The sequence below is a fragment of the Oncorhynchus tshawytscha genome, linkage group LG03 (assembly GCF_018296145.1).
Source record: "Oncorhynchus tshawytscha isolate Ot180627B linkage group LG03, Otsh_v2.0, whole genome shotgun sequence".
NCBI lineage: Eukaryota > Metazoa > Chordata > Actinopteri > Salmoniformes > Salmonidae > Oncorhynchus > Oncorhynchus tshawytscha.
This window is the reverse complement of record NC_056431.1, coordinates 68,324,731-68,348,462: the sequence shown is the minus strand read 5'-3', so window position 1 is coordinate 68,348,462 and position 23,732 is coordinate 68,324,731. Positions and strand designations below refer to the sequence as shown.

At 46.7% G+C, this 23,732-nt stretch overlaps 1 protein-coding gene and 1 long non-coding RNA gene across 3 annotated transcripts; one reads left to right on the top strand and one right to left on the bottom strand.

Moving 5' to 3' along the window:
* Positions 1-1,778: 1,778 nt before the first annotated feature.
* On the bottom strand, positions 1,779-23,035 carry LOC121846211. The gene is made up of 4 exons (XR_006083132.1): positions 22,895-23,035; positions 22,727-22,804; positions 2,349-2,523; positions 1,779-2,171 (listed from the first exon to the last, which is right to left on the bottom strand). It is a non-coding gene; the product is annotated as an uncharacterized LOC121846211 (long non-coding RNA).
* On the top strand, positions 9,926-23,285 carry fhl2a (four and a half LIM domains 2a). 2 transcript variants are annotated; one of them, XM_042319885.1, is made up of 6 exons: positions 9,926-10,074; positions 17,151-17,326; positions 18,586-18,760; positions 21,767-21,936; positions 22,280-22,466; positions 22,937-23,284. In XM_042319885.1, exons 2-6 carry the CDS (start codon positions 17,171-17,173, stop codon positions 23,086-23,088), a joined length of 840 nt encoding a protein of 279 aa, XP_042175819.1. In that variant the 5' UTR covers positions 9,926-10,074; positions 17,151-17,170; the 3' UTR covers positions 23,089-23,284. The 2 variants fall into 2 exon arrangements, with proteins under 2 accessions (XP_042175819.1, XP_042175820.1); XM_042319886.1 differs by lacking the exon at positions 9,926-10,074 and adding an exon at positions 14,569-14,591 and having other exon boundaries at positions 22,937-23,285.
* Positions 23,286-23,732: the final 447 nt, after the last annotated feature.

Here is a 23,732-nt window from a genome sequence, read left to right as displayed (position 1 = left end):
GACAGGGGAAAGGGGAGAGAGAGGAGGACTGGGGAAGGGGAGAGAGAGAAGGACAGGGGCAGGGGAAAGGGGAGAGAGAGGAGGACTGGGGCAGGGGAAAGGGGAGAGAGAGGAGGACTGGAGGAGAGAGAGGAGGACTGGGGCAGGGGAAAGGGGAGAGAGAGGAGGACTGGGGGGAGAGAGAGGAGGACTGAGGCAGGGGAAAGGGGACAGAGAGGAGGACTGGGGCAGGGAAAAGGGGAGAGAGAGACAGACTGGGAAAGGGGAGAGAGAGAAGGACTGGGGAAGAGGAGAGAGAGAAGGACTGGGGCAGTGGAAAGGGGAGAGAGAGAAGGACTGGGGAAGGGGAGAGAGAGGACGACTGGATGAGAGAGGAAATGAAGGGAGAAGGGGAAGAAGAAAAATGAGAGGAGAGGCGATACAGGGAGATAGACAGAGGAGAGAGAGATGTCCTAATACACGTGGACCTCTTTCTTGAGTCTGACAAAGGGAACAAACCTACAGTAATTAGCAGCCCTGTGGTTTCCAAATAAAGCACCCAAACCAACGATAGAAGGCTGGGGGAACCATTCCACCAACCTGTCCAGGGATTTAAGGCAGGAAACAACACTGGGTTAAATGACCAGGGCTTTGTTGCCTCATAGACCTACATCACGTTACTGCATCGTCACAGCAACAGGTTGACTAGAAAAGAGATATGGAGATGTGTGTATATGATATATGAGTATCCTCTTGGGTATACCCATTTCAACCTGGAAAGCAGTTTATTTACAGCATACATACATACATTCAATGATGAGGATACCATTCAAATCTAGTGTTAGAGAATTTCTATCAGGGACATTTAGAGGAAGTTCCAGAATACATTAGTTTGTGTTGTATTTGTAAGATGATTAGGAGTTCTACTTGGAAACAAGGTGATTCAATTGTTTATATATGGCACACATTCTTACAGATAAAACTAAATCAAGTTACATTCAATGAAGGCAGTCATATGAGATGCCCATATTGACTGCTTCCATCGTGACAAAAAACATAAACTCAACATTCAACCATTTCAATGATTTTACAGGTACAGTTCATATGAGGAAATCAGTCAATTGAAATAAATTCATTAGGCCCTAATCTTTAGATCTCACATGACTGGGAATACAGATAATGCATCTGTTAGTTACAGATTCCTATAAAAAAAGATAGGGGCGTGGATCAGAAAACCAGTCTGTATCTGGTGTGACGACCATTTGCCTCATTCAGGGTGATCTCTCCTTCAGCGCGATCTCTCCTTCGCATAGAGTTGATCAGGCTGTTGATTGTGGCCTGTGGAATGTTGTCCCACTCCTCTTCAATGGAAGTGTGAAGTTTCTGGATATTTGGTGGGAACACACTGTGGTACGCGTCATTCCAGAGCATCCCAAACACGCTTAATGGGTGACATGTCTGGTGAGTATGCAGGCCATGGAAGAACTGGGAAACATGGGGCAGTGATTTATCATGTTGAAACATAAGTTGATGGCGGTGGATGAATGGCACAACAGTCAGCATGCCAATTGCACACTCCCTCAAAACTTAAGACATCTGTGACATTGTGTTTTGTTAAAAAACTGCACATTTTACAGTGTAATGATCATGCTGTTCAAACAACTTCTTGATATGCCACACCTATCAGGTGGATGGATAACCTTGGCAAAGGAGAAATGCTCACTAGCAGGGATGGAAACAAATTTTTGAACAAAATTGGAGAGAAATAAGCTTTTTGTGCGTATGGAAAACTTCTGGGATATTTTATTTTAGCTCTCGAAACATGGTACAAACACTTTATATGTTGCGTTTATATTTTTGTTCAGTATAATATCAAATCTAATATACCTAGCCTGATGTAGATTTCATTTAATCCCAGTGTTTTTAAGAGACACATTTGTACAGAGAGAACAACCGCTATGGCATGAAGCGAGAGGTGGATAACATGCTCAGTATGCATTGACACCAGAGGAGGCTGGTGGGAGGAGATGTGTGTATATGATATACGAGTGTCCTCTTGGGTATACCCATTTCAGTATGGATGTCCTCTCTGTTGTGGTCAACCCTGGAGAGGAGATGTGTGTATATGATATACGAGTATCCTCTTGGGTATACCCATTTCAGTATGGATGTCCTCTCTGTTGTGGTCAACCCTGGAGAGGAGATGTGGAACATGTAGAAAACAGTAGAAATAAAGAAAAACCCTTGAATGAGGAGGTGTGTCCAACGCTTTGACTGCTACTGTACATATGTTAATGCTTGGCTAGAACAAAAGCCTGCATCCATAACAGCTCACTCAATGTTCTCCAAAATGACTCAATTTCCGTTACCTCTGATTGCTCATTTGTGTCCCTCCTCCTTGTGACCTTGTGTCACGGCCGGTCCATCAAAGCAATTTCTATCAAGGGATCCATGTCAGTGTGCTGGAGGTCTGGCCGGTTCAAAGGTTGAAAAGGTTCCCCTTCCAGGGGATCAGCTGGGCTCTGGTGTAACCCAGGGATGGGCCTGTTTGGGGGAATGATTAACTGTGGTCTGGTGATGACGGAGGCTGGGCGCCCTGACCTTTCCGTCCTGGCTGTATTTGCGGCATCGGTAAGCACCAGGCTTTAACAGCACCATGGATCCTGGTAGTGCCCAGACAGCTGCAGCGTTATCCCCCCGGCTGGGCTTATCGACTGGGCTAGTAGCCCAGGGATGAGGATACATGGGGGCCAGGGATGGGATGGGGAGGGAATTAGGGCTGGAACGAGGACGCATTGAGCTGGGCGAAGAGATGGGGTGGGGACGGGGAATTGAGGGGTTGGGGAGGGGGTCAAGGGCTGGGGCTGGGAATGGGGCTGGAGCCAAGCGCTGGGCTAGGAGTGACAGCGATATGAATTGTGTCAATATAATGTCAACATAAGCATCCTGGCATTGGCAGCAATGAAACATGACAGAACATCTATTAGTGAGTGTGGTAGTTGGGTTGACTTTAATTCCACACAGTGATTATCAGCATTACAGTCTAATTCACAGCTGAATCTCAGCGCACACACACACACACCACGTTACCTCACCGATACACTCCATCACACACCACGTTACCTCACCGATACGCTCCATCACACACCACGTTACCTCACCGATACGCTCCATCACACACCACGTTACCTCACCGATACGCTCCATCACACACCACGTTACCTCACCGATACGCTCCATCACACACCACGTTACCTCACCGATACGCTCCATCACACACCACGTTACCTCACCGATACTCTCCATCACACACACCACGTTACCTCTCCGATACGCTCCATCACACACACCACGTTACCTCACCGATACGCTCCATCACACACCACGTTACCTCTCCGATACGCTCCATCACACACACCACGTTACCTCACCGATACACTCCATCACACACCACGTTACCTCACCGATACACTCCATCACACACCACGTTACCTCACCGATACGCTCCATCACACACCACGTTACCTCACCGATACGCTCCATCACACACCACACCTCTCCGATACGCTCCATCACACACCACGTTACCTCTCCGATACGCTCCATCACACACACCACGTTACCTCTCCGATACGCTCCATCACACACCACGTTACCTCTCCGATACGCTCCATCACACACCACGTTACCTCTCCATTTGACGCTCCATCACACACCACGTTACCTCTCCATCACACACACCACGTTACCTCTCCGATACACTCCATCACACACCACGTTACCTCTCCCGATCACGCTCCATCACAACCAGTTACCTCTCCATCACACACACCACGTTACCTCACCGATACGCTCCATCACACACACCACGTTACCTCTCCGATACGCTCCATCACACACACCACGTTACCTCACCGATACGCTCCATCACACACCACGTTACCTCACCGATACACTCCATCACACACACCACGTTACCTCACCGATACGCTCCATCACACACCACGTTACCTCACCGATACTCTCCATCACACACACCACGTTACCTCTCCGATAGGGCTCCATCACACACACCACGTTACCTCACCGATACGCTCCATCACACACCACAGTTTTTACCTCTCCGATACGCTCCATCACACACCACGTTACCTCACCGATACATCTCCATCACACACCACGTTACCTCAAGAACTACACTCCATCACACACACCACGTTACCTCACCGATACGCTCCATCACACACCACGTTACCTCACCGATACGCTCCATCACACACCACGTTACCTCTCCGATACGCTCCATCACACACCACGTTACCTCTCCGATACGCTCCATCACACACACCACGTTACCAAGGTTGATTCTCCGATACGCTCCATCACACACCACGTTACCTCTCCGCACGCTCCATCACACAACCATCGTTACCTCTCCGAAGACGGGGCTCCATCACACACCACGTGACCTCTCCATCACACACACCACGTTACCTCTCCGATTTACACTCCATCACAATCAAACGTTACCTCTCCGATACGCTCCATCACACACCACGTTACCTCTCCATCACACACACCACGTTACCTCTCCGATACACTCCATCACACACCATTTACCTCTCCATCACACACACCACGTTACTTCTGGGGATTTTATGCTCCATCACACAGACCACGTTATCTCACCGATACACTCCATCACACACACCCACGTTACCTCACCGATACGCTCCATCACACACACCACGTTACCTCACCGATACACTCCATCACACACCACGTTACCTCTCCGATACGCTCCATCACACACACCACGTTACCTCTCCGATACGCTCCATCACACACACCACGTTACCTCACCGATACGCTCCATCACACACCACGTTACCTCTCCGATACGCTCCATCACACACACCACGTTACCTCTCCGATACGCTCCATCACACACACCACGTTACCTCTCCGATACGCTCCATCACACACCACGTTACCTCACCGATACGCTCCATCACACACCACGTTACCTCACCCGAAACCGCTCCATCACACACCACGTTACCTCACCGACCACGCTCCATCACACACCACGTTACCTCTCCGATACGCTCCATCACACACACCACGTTACCTCAAACCGATACGCTCCATCACACACCACGTTACCTCTCCGAACGGCTCCATCACACACCACGTTACCTCTCCGATACGCTCCATCACACACACCACGTTACCTCTCCGATACGCTCCATCACACACACCACGTTACCTCACCGAGGACGCTCCATCACACACACCACGTTACCTCACCGAACACGCTCCATCACACACACCACGTTACCTCTCCGATACGCTCCATCACACACACCACGTTACCTCTCCGATACGCTCCATCACACACCACGTTACCTCACCGATACGCTCCATCACATACACACCACGTTACCTCTCTGATACGCTCCATCACACACACCACGTTACATCTCCATCACACACACCACGTTACCTCTCCATCACACACACCACGTTACCTCTCCATCACACACACCACGTTACCTCTCCATCACACACACCACGTTACCTCTCCATCACACACACCACGTTACCTCTCCATCACACACACCACGTTACCTCTCCATCACACACACCACGTTACCTCTCCATCACACACACCACGTTACCTCTCCATCACACACACCACGTTACCTCTCCATCACACACACCACGTTACCTCTCCATCACACACACCACGTTACCTCTCCATCACACACACCACGTTACCTCTCCATCACACACACACCACGTTACCTCTCCACCACACACACACCACGTTACCTCTCCATCACACACACCACGTTACCTCTCCGATACGCTCCATCACACACACCACGTTGCCTCTCCGATACGCTCCATCACACACACCACGTTACCTCACCGATGACGCTCCATCACACACACCACGTTACCTCACCGAACGCTCCATCACACACACCACGTTACCTCTCCGAACGCTCCATCACACACCACGTTACCTCTCCGAACGCTCCATCACACACCACGTTTTACCTCTCCATCACACACACACCACGTTACCTCTCCGATATGCTCCATCACACACCACGTTACCTCTCCGATACGCTCCATCACACACCACGTTACCTCTCCGATACGCTCCATCACACACCACGTTACCTCTCCGATACGCTCCATCACACACCACGTTACCTCTCCGATACGCTCCATCACACACCACGTTACCTCTCCGATACACTCCATCACACACCACCGTTACCTCACCGATACGCTCCTATCTCATGATAAGCTGTAAACCACACTATTTACATCTATATTCTTCGTAGCTGTGTATTTACCACCACAAACCGATGCACTAAGACGACACTCACTGATCTGTATAAGGCCATAAGAAAACAAGAAAATGCTCATCCAGAGGCGGCGCTCCTAGTGGCCAGGGACTTTAATGCAGGGAAACTTAAATCCATTTGACCTCTTTTCAAGCAACATGTTAAATGTGCAACCAAAGGGAAAAAACTCTAGACCACCTTTACTCCACACACAGAGACATATACAAAGCTCTCCCTCGCCCTCCATTTGGCAAATTTGACCATAATTCTATCCTCCTGATTCCTGCTTACAAGCAAAAACTAAAGCAGGAAGCACCAGTGACTCAGTCTATAAAAAAGTGGTCAGATGAAGCAGATGTTAAACTACAGGACTGTTTTGCTAGCACAGACTGGAACATGTTCTGGGATTCTTCCGATGGCATTGAGGAGTACACCTCATCAGTCATTGGCTTCATCAATAAGTGCATCGATGATGTTGTCCCCACAGAGACCGTACGTACATACCCCAACCAGAAGCCATGGATTACAGGCAACATCCACACTGAGCTAAAGGGTAGAGGTGACGCTTTCAAGGAGCGGGATTCTAACCTGGAAGTTTATAAGAAATCCCGCTATGCCCTCTGACGAACCATCAAACAGGCAAAGCGTCAATACAGGACTAAGGTCGAATCATACTACACCGGCTCCAACGCTCGTGGGATGTGGGAGGGCTTGCAAACTATTACAGACTACAAAGGGAAGCACAGCCGCGAACTGCCCAGTGACACGAGCCTACCAGACAAGCTAAATGACTTCTATGCAAGTAACACTGAAACATGCATGAGAGCATCAGCTGTTCCAGACGACTGTGTGATCACGTTCTCCATAGCCATTGTGAATAAGGTCAACATTCACAAGGCCGCAGGGCCAGATGGATTACCAGGACTATTACTCTGAGCATGAGCTGACCAACTGGCAAGTGTCTTCCAATTTGCATACCGCCCCAACAGATCCACAGATGATGCAATCTCTACTGCACTCCACACTGTCCTTTCCCACCTGGACAAAAGGAACACCTATGTGAGAATGCTATTCATTGACTACAACTCAGCGTTCAACACCATAGTGCCCTTAAAGCTCATCACTAAGCTGAGGACCCTGGGACAAATCACCTCCCTCTGCAACTGGATCCTGGACTTCCTGACCGGCCGCCCCTAGGTGGTAAGGGTAGGTAACAACACATCCGCCACGCTGATCCTCAACACGGTGGTGTAGTGCGTACGACCCAGTACATCCGTGGGGCCAAGCTTCCTACCATCCAGGACCTCTATACCAGGCAGTGTCAGAGGAAGGCCCTAAAAATTGGCAAAGACTCCAGCCACCCCAGTCATAGACTGTTCTCTCTGCTACTGCACGGCAAGCAGTACCGGAGCGCCAAGTCTAGGTCCAAGAGGCTTCTCAACAGCTTCTACCCCCAAGCCATAAGACTCCTGAACAGCTAATCAAATGGCTACCCAGACTATTTGCATTGCCTGCCCCCCTTTTATACTGCTGCTATTCTTTGTTTATTATCTATGCATGGTCACTCTAATTCTACCTACATGTACATATTACCTCAATTACCTCTACACCGGTGCCCCGCACATTGACTCTGTACCGGTACCCCCTGTATATAGCCTCGCTATTGTTACTTTACTGCTGCTCTTTAATTATTTGTTACTTTTATTTCTTATTTTTTACTTATCACATATTTTTCTTAAAACTGCATTGTTGGTTAAGGTCTTGTAAGTAATCATTTCACTGTAAGGTCTACTACACCTGTTGTATTCAGCACATGTGACAAATCAAATTTGATCACACACCACATTACCTCCCCGATACACTCCCACGGTCAATCAGGGGTACTGTTGGCCATAATTAACACACACACACACACACCTCCTGTTGATTAACATCTATAAGCACCACAAGTAGTTTACAAATATAGCACTTGAGTCACACAAGGGGATCCCATTCCTTCCCTTCTGGACAGTGACCAGGAAAACCTGCTATCATCATCATCATCATCATATGAGAGAGAGAGAGAGAGAGAGGCAGGGAATGTGAGAGAGGATGATCGAGATGGATGGATAGGGAGAGACAGGGCAGGACATAGCTTTCAGAGAATCTCTCTATCTCAGAGGAGGACAGTGCTCTATAACATTTAACTCACGGCATACTTTCCACCTTAGCCTCACGTCAAAGAGCCATAATGTCATGAGGTACACAACAGTACAAGTGTGTGTGTAGGTGGTATATCATACAACATTAGACGCAAGACTAAACTGTTTCAATGATTCAACTGTTTAAATGACTGTACTGTTGCAATCTGGGCTCAAAACTAATAAAAAATGTCTCATGACAGGATTGTTCTTTGTGAAGACAACACAAACTAACAAAAATGGAGGAAGGTCTGTGAACTGGGATTCTGGAACAATCCTGGGAGATGTGTTGTTCCTGGCTTTCCTCTCTGTGAAAAATGGGATACAGAGTTAGTGGAGGGATGAAATGATTTTGGGATTAGATTGAGGCAGGGAAAAGGGATGGATTGAGGGAGGGATGGAGAGGGTTAATCAATCAGAATATTAAAAAGGGAGGGAATGGTAGGGCTGGATCTGATATATACAGGGATAGAGAGAGAGAGAGAGAGAGAGAGAGAGAGTGAGTGAGTGAGTGAGTGAGTGAGTGAGTGAGTGAGTGAGTGAGTGAGTGAGTGAGTGAGTGAGTGAGTGAGTGAGTGAGTGAGTGAGTGAGTGAGTGAGTGAGTGAGTGAGTGAGTGAGTGAGTGAGTGAGTGAGTGAGTGAGTGAGTGAGTGAGTGAGTGAGTGAGAGAGAGAGAGAGAGAGAGAGAGAGAGAGAGAGAGAGAGAGAGAGAGAGAGAGAGAGAGAGAGAGAGGGAGAGAGAGAGAGAGAGGGAGAGAGAGAGAGAGAGGGACAGAGAGAGAGAGGAGAGAGAAAGAGAGTGAGAGGAGTGAGAGAGAGAGAGAGAGAGTCTAGAGAGAGAGAGAGAGAAAGAGAGATAGGAGGATGCAGGGATAGAGAGAGAGGAGAGAGAGAAAGAGGGGTGTACAGGGAGAGGGGTCTACAGGGAGAGAGAGGGGCTACAGGGAGAGAGAGGGGCTACAGGGAGAGAGAGGGGTCTACAGGGAGAGAGAGGGGCCTACAGGGAGAGAGAGGGGCCTACAGGGAGAGAGAGGGGCCTACAGGGAGAGAGAGGGGCCTACAGGGAGAGAGAGGGGTCTACAGGGAGAGAGAGGGGTCTACAGGGAGGGAGAGGAAACTACAGACACAGAAATTAGTAGTTGATCTCCTCATCCGCGTAGTTAGTAGTTGTGTGTGGTTAGTGAACTACAATGCAATGCCTTACAAGGCCAAAGGGCAGTTGGTGTGGCAGAGTGACAGTGTGTGTGTGTATGTCGAGAGAGAGAAAGAGAGAGTGAGAGAGAGGGGGAGAGAGAGAGAGAGAGAGAGAGGGGGAGAGAGAGTGAGAGAGAGGGGGAGAAAGAGAGAGAGAGTTTTATCTCTGTAGGGCCATTGTATTTATAGCCCATTTCAAACCCCCCCTCCTCACCCCCCAACCCCCTCCTCACCCGCTCCACAATTAGTTGTCTATGGGTGGGGTAATCCAATCAGGAGTGACTACAGCTCGCCCTCTGTTCACCGGTCTCAGTCTGAGCAGACTCCTCACAGACACACACCCTCCACAGACAGAAAGGTAGGACTCAGCACTGTCCACTCCTCTACCCATCCATCCCTTCTTCACTCCTCTTCTTTCTCCTTTTCTGGGACTCATCCTCTCTCACGCCCATTCCCTCTCTCCACCTGAGCTCTTATCCCTCTACTTAACCATGTTCCCTCTCTTTCCATCATTCCACCATTCATACATCTGATTACCTCTTCTTCTCTACCAGCTGAAACAATCACCCTCCACTCAGCTCAAACAATAACTCCCAACCTCCTCCTAAATCTCCACAACTCTCTCTCTGATTACGGTTATTCAGGCCTTGAACACTATGACTGAACTTCGGCTTTGATGCTTGACATTTGACCTAATTTCTCCACTGACTAACTCAACTTTAGCTTGATAGACTTATTTTGTTAAAGAAATGTGCCACTGTCACTTTGAATTAGAGGTAATCAGTTGAGCTTCAGTCAGTATCAACTACTTCTCTATGATACAGATTACATGCATGATCAAACTAGGTATCTTAAAGATGTGTTTCTGTGTCCTTGAAAAGCCTGACCCTACTGTCCTGCATTCACTGTGCCTTGGAGAGGAAATTATTTTGGATGTAGAGGACTTTGTTTTAAATGCTATTATTTAGCAAGGCAAGGTAAGGTAATAATTTCAGCAGATTTACATTGTCACAATGCAGATACAAGATCCATCAGTCAATGTATGCATGTGTGTGTGAATGTGTGTGTGTGTGTGTGTGTGTGTGTGTGCGTGTGTGTGTGTGGCAGAGCCTGTCTATGCTATGCTGTAATATCTAATGCAAGAGGATAAGTGTAGGTGTTATCAGTGTGCCTGGATAATGTGCTGACAGACAAGGCAGACAGACAAGGCAGACAGACAAGGCAGACAGACAAGGCAGACAGACAAGGCAGACAGACAAGGCAGACAGACAGTGTCTAATATGCTCTGTGCCTATCTGCCAGTTATCTTTTAATTATTTTATTTTTTTCACCTTTATTTAACCAGGCAAGTCAGTTAAGAACACATTCTTATTTTCAATGACGGCCTAGGAACAGTGGGTTAACTGCCTGTTCAGGGGCAGAACGACAGATCTGTACCTTGTCAGCTCGGGGGTTTGAACTCGCAACCTTCCGGTTACTAGTCCAACGCTCTAACCACTAGGCTACGCTGCCGCCCCAATCTATACCCTATAGTTATGGTTAGGGGGGTACATTTGGCGAAACAGAGTTCCACCCCTTGAGACTGAGAGATAGCGTTCAGTGCTGTCCTGGCTGGATGGATCCAATAGAATAGTCCCAAAAGTGCTCACTCAGCTCATTGGGTATGCTAAATATGAGGCCTGTATGTTTGAGGGATGGTGCATTTCTGTAGTAGTTTGTCGTTGAAACATTGAGCTTTTTTGAGCACCTGTCTAGCCCCTCTATCGTGGCTCTTAAAAGCATTCCAGTTTCCTCTGAGGGTACTGGCTATCATTAGAGACTCGTGTCACTGTGGGCCACTCCTGCCATTGTGGCTCAAGCCTCCAACTGAGTGAGATGGATGCCCTGCTGAGAGAGAGAGCAGGGGTCAGGTGTGGGTACTCCAGGGGTAAATTGGGAGGTAGGCGATTTGTAGTGGAAAAGAAGGGAGGAGAGAGGATGGATGGATAAGGAGGGAGGGTTGTGGTGTTGAGGGGAAGGGAAGGGAGAGGGGATGACAGGTGAGGAGGGAGGGTTGTGGTGTTGAGGGGAGGAGAGAGGATGGATGGGTGAGGAGGGAGGGTTGTGGTGTTGAGAGGATGGATGGATGAGGAGGGAGGGTTGTGGTGTTGAGAGGATGGATGGATGAGGAGGGAGGGTTGTGGTGTTGAGGGGAGGAGAGAGGATGGATGGATGAGGAGGGAGGGTTGTGGTGTTGAGATGATGGATGGATGAGGAGGGAGGGTTGTGGTGTTGAGGGGAAGGGAAGGGAGAGGGGATGACAGGTGAGGAGGGAGGGTTGTGGTGTTGAGGGGAGGAGAGAGGATGGATGGGTGAGGAGGGAGGGTTATGGTGTTGAGGGGAGGAGAGAGGATGATGGGTGAGGAGGGAGGGTTGTGGTGTTGAGGGGAGGAGAGAGGATGGATGGGTGAGGAGGGAGGATTGTGGTGTTGAGGGGAGGAGAGAGGATGGATGGGTGAGGAGGGAGGGTTGTGGTGTTGAGGGGAGGGGAGGATGAGAGGATGGATGGGTGAGGAGGGAGGGTTGTGGTGTTGAGAGCATGGATGGATGAGGAGGGAGGGTTGTGGTGTTGAGGGGAGGAGAGAGGATGGATGGGTGAGGACGGAGGGTTATGGTGTTGAGGGGAGGGGAAGGGAGATGGCAGGTGAGGAGGGAGGGTTGTGGTGTTGAGAGGATGGATGGGTGAGGAGGGAGGGTTATGGTGTTGAGGGGAGGAGAGGATGGATGGGTGAGGAGGGAGGGTTATGGTGTTGAGGGGAGGAGAGAGGATGGATGGGTGAGGAGGGAGGTTTGTGGTGTTGAGGGGAGGGGAAGGGAGAGGAGATGACAGGTGAGGAGGGAGCGTTGTGGTGTTGAGGGGAGGAGAGAGGGTGGATGGGTGAGGAGGGAGGGTTATGGTGTTGAGGGGAGTTGAGAGAGGGTGGATGGGTGAGGAGGAGGGGGAGGGTTATGGTGTTGAGGGGGGAGGGAGAGGATGGATGGGTGAGGACGGAGGGTTGTGGTGTTGAGGGGAGGAGAGAGGATGGATGGGTGAGGACGGAGGGTTATGGTGTTGAGGGGAGGAGAGAGGATGGATGGGTGAGGACGGAGGGTTATGGTGTTGAGGGGAGGGGAGGGGAAGGAAGATGACAGGTGAGGAGGGAGGGTTGTGGTGTTGAGAGGATGGATGTGGGATCTTTGTCTTGCTCAGTAAATATATTAAACTTATCTCAAGTCAAGTTAATTACAGGTTTAATTATGATAGTGAAAAACAAAAGACCTTTTAACTTAAGGTGATAGCGTAATGAGAGTTTAACTGCTCAGGTTTGTGAAAGTCATAAGAAATCTTCATAATTTAGTGTGTTTGTGTGCGCGTGTGTGAGATTCAGATGGGTTCTCCAGCATTGCATAACACAATTAGGGCAAACGCACACATGTGACAACAACACAGACAGCACTCAATCCCATCACAGACATATGATCCAATCATTGACAGAAAAATACTCGATTCAATCATCCACTCAGAAAATCATTGCCTAACTAGACAAAACCTGAATTTCATCATACCTCAGAGCCAAGGGTCGAACCATGACACAGCATGTACTTACAAGGAGTTCAGCACACTTGTACTTACATTGTATGACACTTGTATTACAAGTAGAAGCAAAGTACTGTACATGTCTGACAAAAGTTAAGAAATACCCTCTATTCCTCCACATTGAGGTGTTCATTCTGTGCACGCGTGTGTGTGTGTGTGTGTGTATTAGTCAGGCGGTTGGTGTCTGTCGTTAGCTTCGCTGGTATGGGTGACATCGAAGAGAACACAGAGCCCTGTCTCCAACAGCTGTTCACCGTTTAAATAGCTGGAGATTTTATTAGGGCTCAGTTTCTCTTTTATTTTAGGACCAAGTTGAACCCTGATTTAAGTGAGTAAGAGAGAGAGACAGCCAGACAGCGAGAGAGAACGAGAGAACGAGAGAGCGAGAGATGATGGATGGATGGATGGATGAATGAATGGATGAGGGGAAGTAGAGTAGAGGAAGAGCAACAGCGATGGAGAGACTGGGAAAAGGGATTAGAGAGAGGGAGAGTCATTATTACCGGTAGATAGGATAGTAAATCTATTGAAGACAGAGAACAGAAAATTCCTCTGACTTCCTGTTTCAATCTAATTTGGACCAGTACCAAGACCCTTCTCTAGCCCTTTAACATATGCAGTCTTAGTTTCGATTCTTGTTTGGACCCCTATTCTTGAGTAAGAAGTGGTATATCTGAGGATCTCATACACAAAGGCTGTAACACATGAAGAACATACCATGATATTACAGGGGATTTAGTCCAGAGAAAGGGGGACCGAACGAGGTAATGAGGAAATGCAAACAGAAAAATAGACAGTATCGGGTTGGAAAAACAAGGGAAAGCAAATACAGAGAGAGAGGGGGTTGGGGACAGGGAGAGAGGGAAGAAGAGAGATCTAGCGAGAGATGAGAGGGTGAATAAGAATAAGAGGGAAAGAGAGAAGGAATTTATTAAGAAAGTGAGGTGGGACATTCTCAAGTTCTCCTGTTTTTCCTTTGTCTCCTTATATGGTCAAACCATGACGGTGGAATCAGTGGACAAGAGGGGAGTAGGTCAGAACTCAGAAAGAAAGAGGGAAGTGGTGAGACGTGTAGAGGAGAGAGGTATGCAGCGTCGTGTGCTTGGGACACTGGGGACTTCCAGAGGCAGCCGGCCACACACGCGTACAAACAAACACACACACACACACACACACACACAGGTCAGCAGAGTGACAGGCCAAACACAGAGGGATAACCAGAGGTTTATCAGGGGCTGGACTGCTGACAGCTGCAAAGCGTGAGTAGACATTTTTCCAGTGTGCCGTGTCACACACACTGTGGGAATCTGAGCTGTGTTGTGGTGCGTTGTGATGCTGACAGCCGGAGGTGGTGGGATGGATGACTGACTGCATGGTGACATAGTGAGTGTCGGTATGCGCAGTGGCGAAGGTCCCCTGTCTCTCTCTAAGTACGATTGATAGATAGAGCTATTAATAATGTTCCTCTCATCTGTCACCCTGCAGCTGTCACACCAACAGACAAAAGACTGACACACAGAGGTCAAAGACTAAACCCTCTAGAGAGACATACTGTACACAAAAGTACAACATGATACTACAACTGTCGGCAATATAACACTGGCTAAAAGATGACAGGTAGATGTGTATTGTGATTTCCTCAATGTCTTGTCAGTGATCTCTATTGTGCTATATTGCATTGCCTCCACTTTGCTTGAATTTGAAATGCACTTTGTGGATATTATATTCATTGCAGTGACAGGCAAGTGAATTGAGATCCAGTTCTCATTTACTTTAACAGACTGATTGTGAGAAGGATGTATCCTCTCTGTTCCTACTCAATGTCAGGAAGCGGATATCTCTGTACAGACACACTTGACTTTTACAAGCTGGCTTCTGTTCATCTCGTTGGACTCTTAAAAAACCTACTTACAAAAGTATGCAGGTCATGGATCAAGGTTCTTGACCATAACTTGAATGAGCCATTTATCCCCCTAGAGTCGATGCCCGCGGAAATTCAATTAGCATAATTAAAATATCCCATAGAAATCAATTAGCATAATTAAAATATCCCATAAAACCCCATAAAAATCTGACAGTTTAAACTAGAGATATCTGTTAAACCAGAGATATCTGTTAAACAAGAGATATCTGTTAAACCAGAGATGTGTTAAACCAGAGATATCTGTTAAACCAGAGATATCTGATAAACCAGAGATATCTGATAAATTAGAGATATCTGTTAAACCAGTGTTAAACTAGAGATATCTGATAAACTAGAGATATATGTTAAACTAGAGATATCTGATAAACTAGAGATATCTGTTAAACTAGAGATATATGTTAAACTAGAGATATCTGTTAAACTAGAGATATCTGTTAAAACCAAATTGGATGCATCTCAATTCACCTCATCCTCTGATGTTGCACTTCCGCATCTAAAGCGGTGTTCATCAGACATCCCGAAAATCAGTCTTCTTACAAAATTGTCCGTAGTGTCCTAACGTCCCCTCTATGGAAAGATGAGACTCTCACAACATAAGAGTCTTGGGACTCGTCTGAAGTCGGTACAGCCGATCTGCCAACTTCTGTCTGTAGCATCCCAACAGTTTGGGCTACACACGAATATAGAACACATGCAGTACCAGTCAAAAGTTGCCAGTATTTTCTACATTATAGAATAATAGTGAAGACATCACAACTATGAAATATTACATATGGAATCACGTAGTAATCAAAAAAGTGTCAAACAAATCAAAATATATTTTACATTTGAGATTTTTCAAAGTAACCACCCTTTGCCTTGATGACAGTTTGGTACACTCTTAGCATTCTCTGAAATCAGCTTCACTTGGAATGGTTTTCCAACAGGCTTGAAGGAGTTCCCACATATGCTGAGCACTTGTTGGCTGCTTTTCCTTCACTCTGCGGTCCAACTCAATTGGGTTGAGGTTGGCTGATTGTCGAGGCCATGTCATCTGATGCAGCACTCCATTACTCTCCTTCTTGGTCAAATAGCCCTTACACAGCCTGGAGGTGTGTTGGGTCCTTGTCCTTTGAACAACAAATGATAGTCCCACTAAGCGCAACCCAGATGGGATGGTGTATCGCTGCAGACTGCTATGGTAGCCATGCTGGTTAAGTGTGCCTTGAATTGTAAATAAATCACAGACAGTGTCACCAACAAAGCACCCCCACACCATCACACCTCCTCCTCCATGCTTCACGGTGGGAACCACACATGCAGAGATCATCTGTTCACCTACTCTGCGTTTCACAAAGACACAGCGGTTGGAACCAAAAATCTCAAATTTGGACTCAACAGCCCAAGAAAGTCTCTTCTTCTTATTGGTGTCCTTTAGTAGTGGTTACATTGCAGCAATTCGACCATGAATGCCTGATTCACACAGTCTCCTCTGAAGAGGTGATGTTGAGATGTGTCTGTTACTGTTTTGCTCTAGGTTTCCCACAGGCCTCACAATACTTGTCTGAAGGTCCCCCTGGTACCAGTTGAAAATAATTATGGAAGTATATATGGAGATGGTTTAGTGCCAGAAATAAGGAGGAAATAATATATATCCTGATCTTTCTTCTCTCTCTCAGATATAGGACAGACACTTCAGAACAAACTCTCTTTAGATGTTTTGGGGGACTGTCTGTTGTTCCATGTAGTGAATATGTTATTCAATGTGTTCGTATGGGTTGTAAGGTCCACTTTGATTTTTTATCAGATATTTTTATTGAAAAAGTAAGGCGCTTAGACATAGCTTAGACTGTTATGGGTTCTACAGTAGTAGGACAAATAATATTTTCAAACTCTCTCTCTCCCCTTGCCTCAGTTGGGATTCCCGGTGCAAAGATGACGGAGCGCTATGACTGCCACTACTGTAAGGAATCCCTGTTCGGGAAGAAATACGTCCTGAGAGAGGAAAACCCATACTGTGTCAAATGCTACGAGAGCCTGTACTCAAACACCTGTGAGGACTGCAAGAAACCCATCGGCTGCAACACCAGGGTAGGAACACACACACGCACACCAGGGTAGGAACACACACACACCAGGGTAGGAACACACACACACGCACACCAGGGTAGGAACACACACGCACACCAGGGTAGGAACACACACACACGCACACCAGGGTAGGACACACACACACACACCAGGGTAGGAACACACACACACATACACCAGGGTAGGAACACACACACACACCAGGGTAGGAACACACACACACACCAGGGTAGGAACACACACACACACCAGGGTAGGAACACAAACACGCACACCAGGGTATGAACACACAAACACGCACACCAGGGTATGAACACACACACACACACCAGGGTAGGACACACACACACACCAGGGTAGGAACACACACACACCAGGGTAGGAACACACACACACACACACACACACCAGGGTAGGAACACACACGTACACCAGGGTAGGATCACACACACACCAGGGTGGGAACACACACACACCCACACGCACACCAGGGTAGGAACACACACACACACACCAGGGTAGAACACACACACACACCAGGGTAGGAACACACACCAGGGTAGGAACACACACGTACACCAGGGTAGGAACACACACACACGCACACCAGGGTAGGAACACACACACACGCACACCAGGGTAGGAACACACACACACCAGGGTAGGAACACACACACACGCACACCAGGGTAGGAACACACACACACGCACACCAGGGTAGGAACACACACACACACCAGGGTAGGAACACACACACGCACACCAGGGTAGGAACACACACACGCACACCAGGGTAGGAACACACACACACACACCAGGGTAGGAACACAACACACACACTCCAGGGTAGGAACACACACACACACACCAGGGTAGGAACACACACACACACACACGCACACCAGGGTAGGAAACACACACACACGTACACCAGGGTAGGAACACACACACGTACACCAGGGTAGGAACACACACGTACACCAGGGTAGGAACACACACACACGTACACACCAGGGTAGGAACACACACACACGTACACCAGGGTAGGAACACACACACACGCGCGCACCAGGGTCGGAACACACACACACACGTACACCAGGATAGGAACACACACACACGTATGCATTGCATGACACATACAAATAGGGATGAACCACTAGCACTCTCTCTCATTTTGTTTACCTTCCATCCAAGAACATGGTCGAAGCATGCTGTCTGATATAAAGACTGAAATTGTCCCTCTGATGCCTCCGTAGGACCTGTCCTATAAGGACCGCCACTGGCACGAGGAGTGTTTCCAGTGCTTCCAGTGTAAACGCTCTCTGGTGGACAAGCCCTTCTCCACCAAGGATGACCAGCTGCTCTGCACTGAGTGCTACTCCAATGAGTACTCCTCCAAGTGCCACGAGTGCAAGAAGACCATCATGCCTGGTGAGAACCTACATTCATCTAATCTACATATAGTAAACACACACACACACACAGGCATTTGCATGCACGTGGGCATGCACACACGGACGTGCACACAGGCATGTACAAAGACTAATCTTGGACTATCACAATGTACACAAACCTTCATAATGGTTGCAAACACAATTTAGATCTGCACTTATAAAAGGAAATTAAATACCAACAAACATAGCTTACCATGAATCTTCAGGAAGTTACGTTATTTTACAGACCTGACATTTTGAGTTGATTTGTTTAAGCAGTAGTAGTAGTAGTAGTAGTAGTACCAGTAAAAATAGGAGTAGTAGTACCAGTAGTAGTAGTACCAGTACCAGTAGTAGTAGTAGTACCAGTGGTAGTAGTACCAGTAGTAGTACCAGTAGTAGTAGTAGTAGTAGTAGTAGTAGTAGTACCAGTAGTAGTAGTGCCAGTAGTAGTAGTAGTAGTACCAGTAAAAATAGAAGTAGTAGTACCAGTAGTAGTAGTACCAGTACCAGCAGTGGTAGTAATACCAGTAGTAGTAGTACCCATAGTAGTAGTATTAGTAGTAGTAGTAGTAGTAGTAGTAGTAGTAGTAGTAGTAGTAGTGTCAGTAGTAGTAGTAGTAGTAGTAGTACCAGTAGTAGTAGTGCCAGTACCCGTAAAAATAGAACTAGTAGTAGTACCAGTACCAGCAGTGGTAGTAATACCAGTAGTAATAGTACCCATAGTAGTAGTAGTAGTACCAGTAGTAGTAGTGCCAGTACCAGTAAAAATAGAAGTAGTAGTAGTACCAGTACCAGCAGTGGTAGTAATACCAGTAGTAATAGTACCCATAGTAATAGTAGTAGTAGTAGTAGTAGTAGTAGTACCAGTAGTAGTAGTAGTAGCAGTGTCAGTAGTAGTAGTAGTACCAGTAGTAGTAGTGCCAGTACCAGTAAAAGTAGTAGTAGTAGTAGTACCAGTAGTGGTAGTAATACCAGTAGTAATAGTACCCATAGTAGTAGTAGTAGTAGTAGTAGTAGTAGTAGTACCAGTATCAGCAGTAGTAGCAGTGTCAGTAGTAGTAGTAGTCGTAGTAGTACCAGTAGTAGTAGTGCCAGTAGTAGTAGTAGTAGTGCCAGTAGTAGTAGTAGTAGTAGTAGTAGTAGTACCCAGTAGTAGTAGCAGTAGTAGTAGTAGTACCAGTAGTAGTAGTAGTGCCAGTAGTAGTAGTAATAGTAATAGTACCAGAATTAGTAGTACCAGTACCAGTATTAGTAGTAGTAGTGCCAGTAGGCGTAGTAGTACCAGTAGTAGTAGTACCAGTACCAGTAGTAGTAGTAGTACCAGTAGTAGTAGTGCCAGTACCAGTAGTAGTAGTATTAGTAGTACCAGTAGCAGTAGTAGTAGTGCCAGTAGTAGTAGTAGTACCAGGATTAGTAGTACCAGTTCCAACATTAGTAGTAGTAGTGCCAGCAGTAGTAGTAGTAGTAGTAGTATTAGTAGTACCAGTAGTAGTAGTAGTAGTGCCAGTAGTAGTAGTAGTACCAGAAGTACCAGGCGTAGTAGTACCAGTAGTAGTAGTACCATAATTAGTAGTACCAGTACCAGTATTAGTAGTAGTAGTGCCAGTAGGCATAGTAGTACCAGTAGTAGTAATACCAGTACCAGTAGTAGTAGTAGTAGTAGTAGTACCAGTAGCAGTACCAGGATTAGTAGTACCAGTACAAGTATTAGTAGTAGTAGTGCCAGCAGTAGTAGTAGTAGTAGTAGTACCAGTAGTAGTAATAGTAGTAGTAGTAATAGTTGTACCAGTACCAGCAGTAGTAGTGCCAGTAGTACCAGGCGTAGTAGTACCAGTAGTAGTAGTACCAGTACCAGTAGTAGTAATAGTAGTGCCAGTAGTAGTAGCAGTAGTACCAATACCAGTAGTAGTCGTACCAGTACCAGTAGTAGTCGTAGTACCAGTAGTAGTAGTAGTAGTACCAGTAGTAGTAATACCAATACCAGTAGTAGTCGTAGTAGTACCAGTAGTAGTAGTGCCAGTACCAGTAGTAGTAGTAGTAGTACCAGTAGTAGTAGCAGAAATCGTAGTACCAGTAGTCGTAGTAGTAGTACCAGTAGTAGTAGTAGTACCAATACCAGTAGTTGTAGTACCAGTAGTAGTAGTGTCAGTAGTAGTAGTGTCAGTAGTAGTAGTACCAGTAGTAGTAGTACCAGTAGTAGTAGTAGTAGTAGTAGTAGTACCAATGGTAGTAGTAGTGGTGGTAGTAGAAAGTTTTGGATGATTCTAACAAATCTATGTCTTTAAATATCATAATTTCCATAATTCCTTGGGATGCTTCTCTCAGACAAACAGACAGACAGTCAGTGTAACTCTACTCTGGTGAGGTCTGGGGTGCAGCAGAGCAGAAACACTGAATGTACTGTAGATACTGAATACATTTGCTCCAGACTTCCTTGAACACAACAATGCCCCTCTGTACCCACTGTGTTTGTATACAAAGACCGAGAGATTGAAAAACAGATTCAATCTCAAGGCCATCAGACTGTTAAACAGCAATCACTAACTCAGAGAAGCTGCTACCTACATTGAGACCCAATCACTGGACACTTTAATAAATCGATCACTAGTCACTTTAATGAATACAGCTGCACAGTATTGTCTCTTATCGACGGCGATTCTGATATCGTTTAGGGCCTTTAGGACTTGTTAGATATTACAGAAGAACTATACTAGAAGTATAAGCATTTTGCTACACTCGCATTTACATCTGCTAACCATGTGTATGTGACCAATAAAATTTGAATTTAATAAATTGTTTAAAACCCAGGAAGTATTTTAGAGAGCAGCTCTGAGGGGGCAGACAGTGAGGGACTGTGTGTAACCCAAGGAATGAGTAGCATGTGTGTCCTCTTTCGCACTCTCCATTCTCTATACTTCTTAATTCCTTTACCTACCCATCCATCCCTCCTTCCTCCACTTTCCCCTCCCTCCCTCTCTCTCTCTCACTCCCCTTCATTCAGGCTCCAGGAAGATGGAGCATAAGGGTAACAGCTGGCATGAGACCTGCTTCACCTGCCAGCGTTGCCAGCAGCCCATCGGCACCAAGAGCTTCATCCCCAAGGAGAACCACAACTTCTGTGTGCCCTGCTACGAGAAACAGTTTGCCATGCAGTGTGTGCACTGCAAGAAGGTAGGTCTAAGGTCATAATATTAAGTGTAAATACTGTAGTATCTCTTCCTCACTTTTTCTGTCCTCTAAAGTGGCGTATACATCAGAGAGATAGAAAACAGGGTTCTTTCTACAACTACTGAAAGACTGGCTGTGAATCTGGCAGGCTAGACTAGAGCAAGAACGATTAGTACTTTACATGTCCACAAATGTCCTCAGTATCCATTCACGTGGCAATTTATTGAATGGATCGCTTAACCGCTAAAATCTGGTATCTGTTGGTGCCTGGTGTGTAGCACTTGGTTGGTGTGTATGTGCTTATTTGTGTGCAGTCACATTTGACCTAACTCTCTCTCCATAATAGCCCATCACTACTGGCGGGGTGACCTATCGCGACCAGCCCTGGCATAAGGACTGCTTCCTGTGCACCGGCTGCAAGCAGCAGCTGTCTGGCCAACGCTTCACCTCCCGTGACGACTTTGCCTACTGCCTCAACTGTTTCTGCAACCTGTATGCCAAGAAGTGTGCTTCCTGCACCACCCCCATCAGCGGTAAACTATCTATCCATCCATCTGGGTGTGTTACGGATACACATTTTCTGCTCAGGTCACGCACTGATTATCAGATCTTTACGACACGTGGAACAGTGCTTAGTGTATCAGGAACTAAAGGGAACATGACAGAACGATCCGATCATCACCTGCGAGGAAATTGTATACCCGTCTCTAACAGAATGAGTCAGTCAGCCAGTTAGATAGCCACTTTTAAATCAGATCTAACTTGTAAATCAGGAAGTCAGTCACTTACTCACCCCATCACGCTGTACACTGTGGCCCTGTTTGAATCCTTACTAAAGTTCTCCACCTTTCCTCCTTCCCCAATCACTGATCTGTGGAAATGGATAAGAGAAAGCAAGATACAGTATAACTGCTCTATGGTTTCCTTCATTTATGTTTTAGGATGCAGAGACATCCTTCACCTTTTGATAACAGCATGTGTTCATCTCTCCCCGTTCTCTCAGGTCTGGGTGGCAGTAAGTACATCTCGTTTGAAGAGCGCCAGTGGCACAACGACTGTTTCAACTGTAAGAAGTGCTCCGTCTCCCTGGTGGGCCGGGGTTTCCTCACCGAGCGTGACGACATCCTGTGCCCCGAGTGTGGCAAAGACATCTGACATCTGGCAGGCAGCGAGTGGCCGACACGTCTGATTGGAAATTAACGAAACAACCAGGAAGTAACAACGACCTATCAGAGCACAACTGAGTATCACTGTATATATATATATATACACAATTGAAGTATGAAGTTTACATACATCTTAGCCTAATACATTTACACTCAGTTTTTTACCATTCCTGACATTTAAATCCTAGTAAAGATTCCCTGTCTTAAGTCAGTTAGGTTCACCACTTTATTTTAAGAATGTGAAATGTCAGACTAATGGTAGAGAGAATGATTTATTTCAGCTTTTATTTCTTTCATCACATTCCCAGTGGTTCAGAAGTTTACATACACTCAATTAGTATTTGGTAGCATTGCCTTTAAATTGTTTAACTTGGGTCTAGCGTTTCGGGTAGCTTCCCACAGTAAGTTGGGTGAATTTTGGCCCATTCCTCCTGACAGAGCTGGTGTAACTGAGTCAGGTTTGTAGGCCTCCTTGCTCACACACACTTTTTCAGTTCTGCCCACAAATTCAGTTCTGCCACTCCAATATCTTGACTTTGTTGTCCTTAAGCCATTTTACCACAATTTTGGAAGTAGTCTTGGGAACATTGTGCATTTGGAAGACCCATTTGCGACCAAGCTTTAACTTTCTGA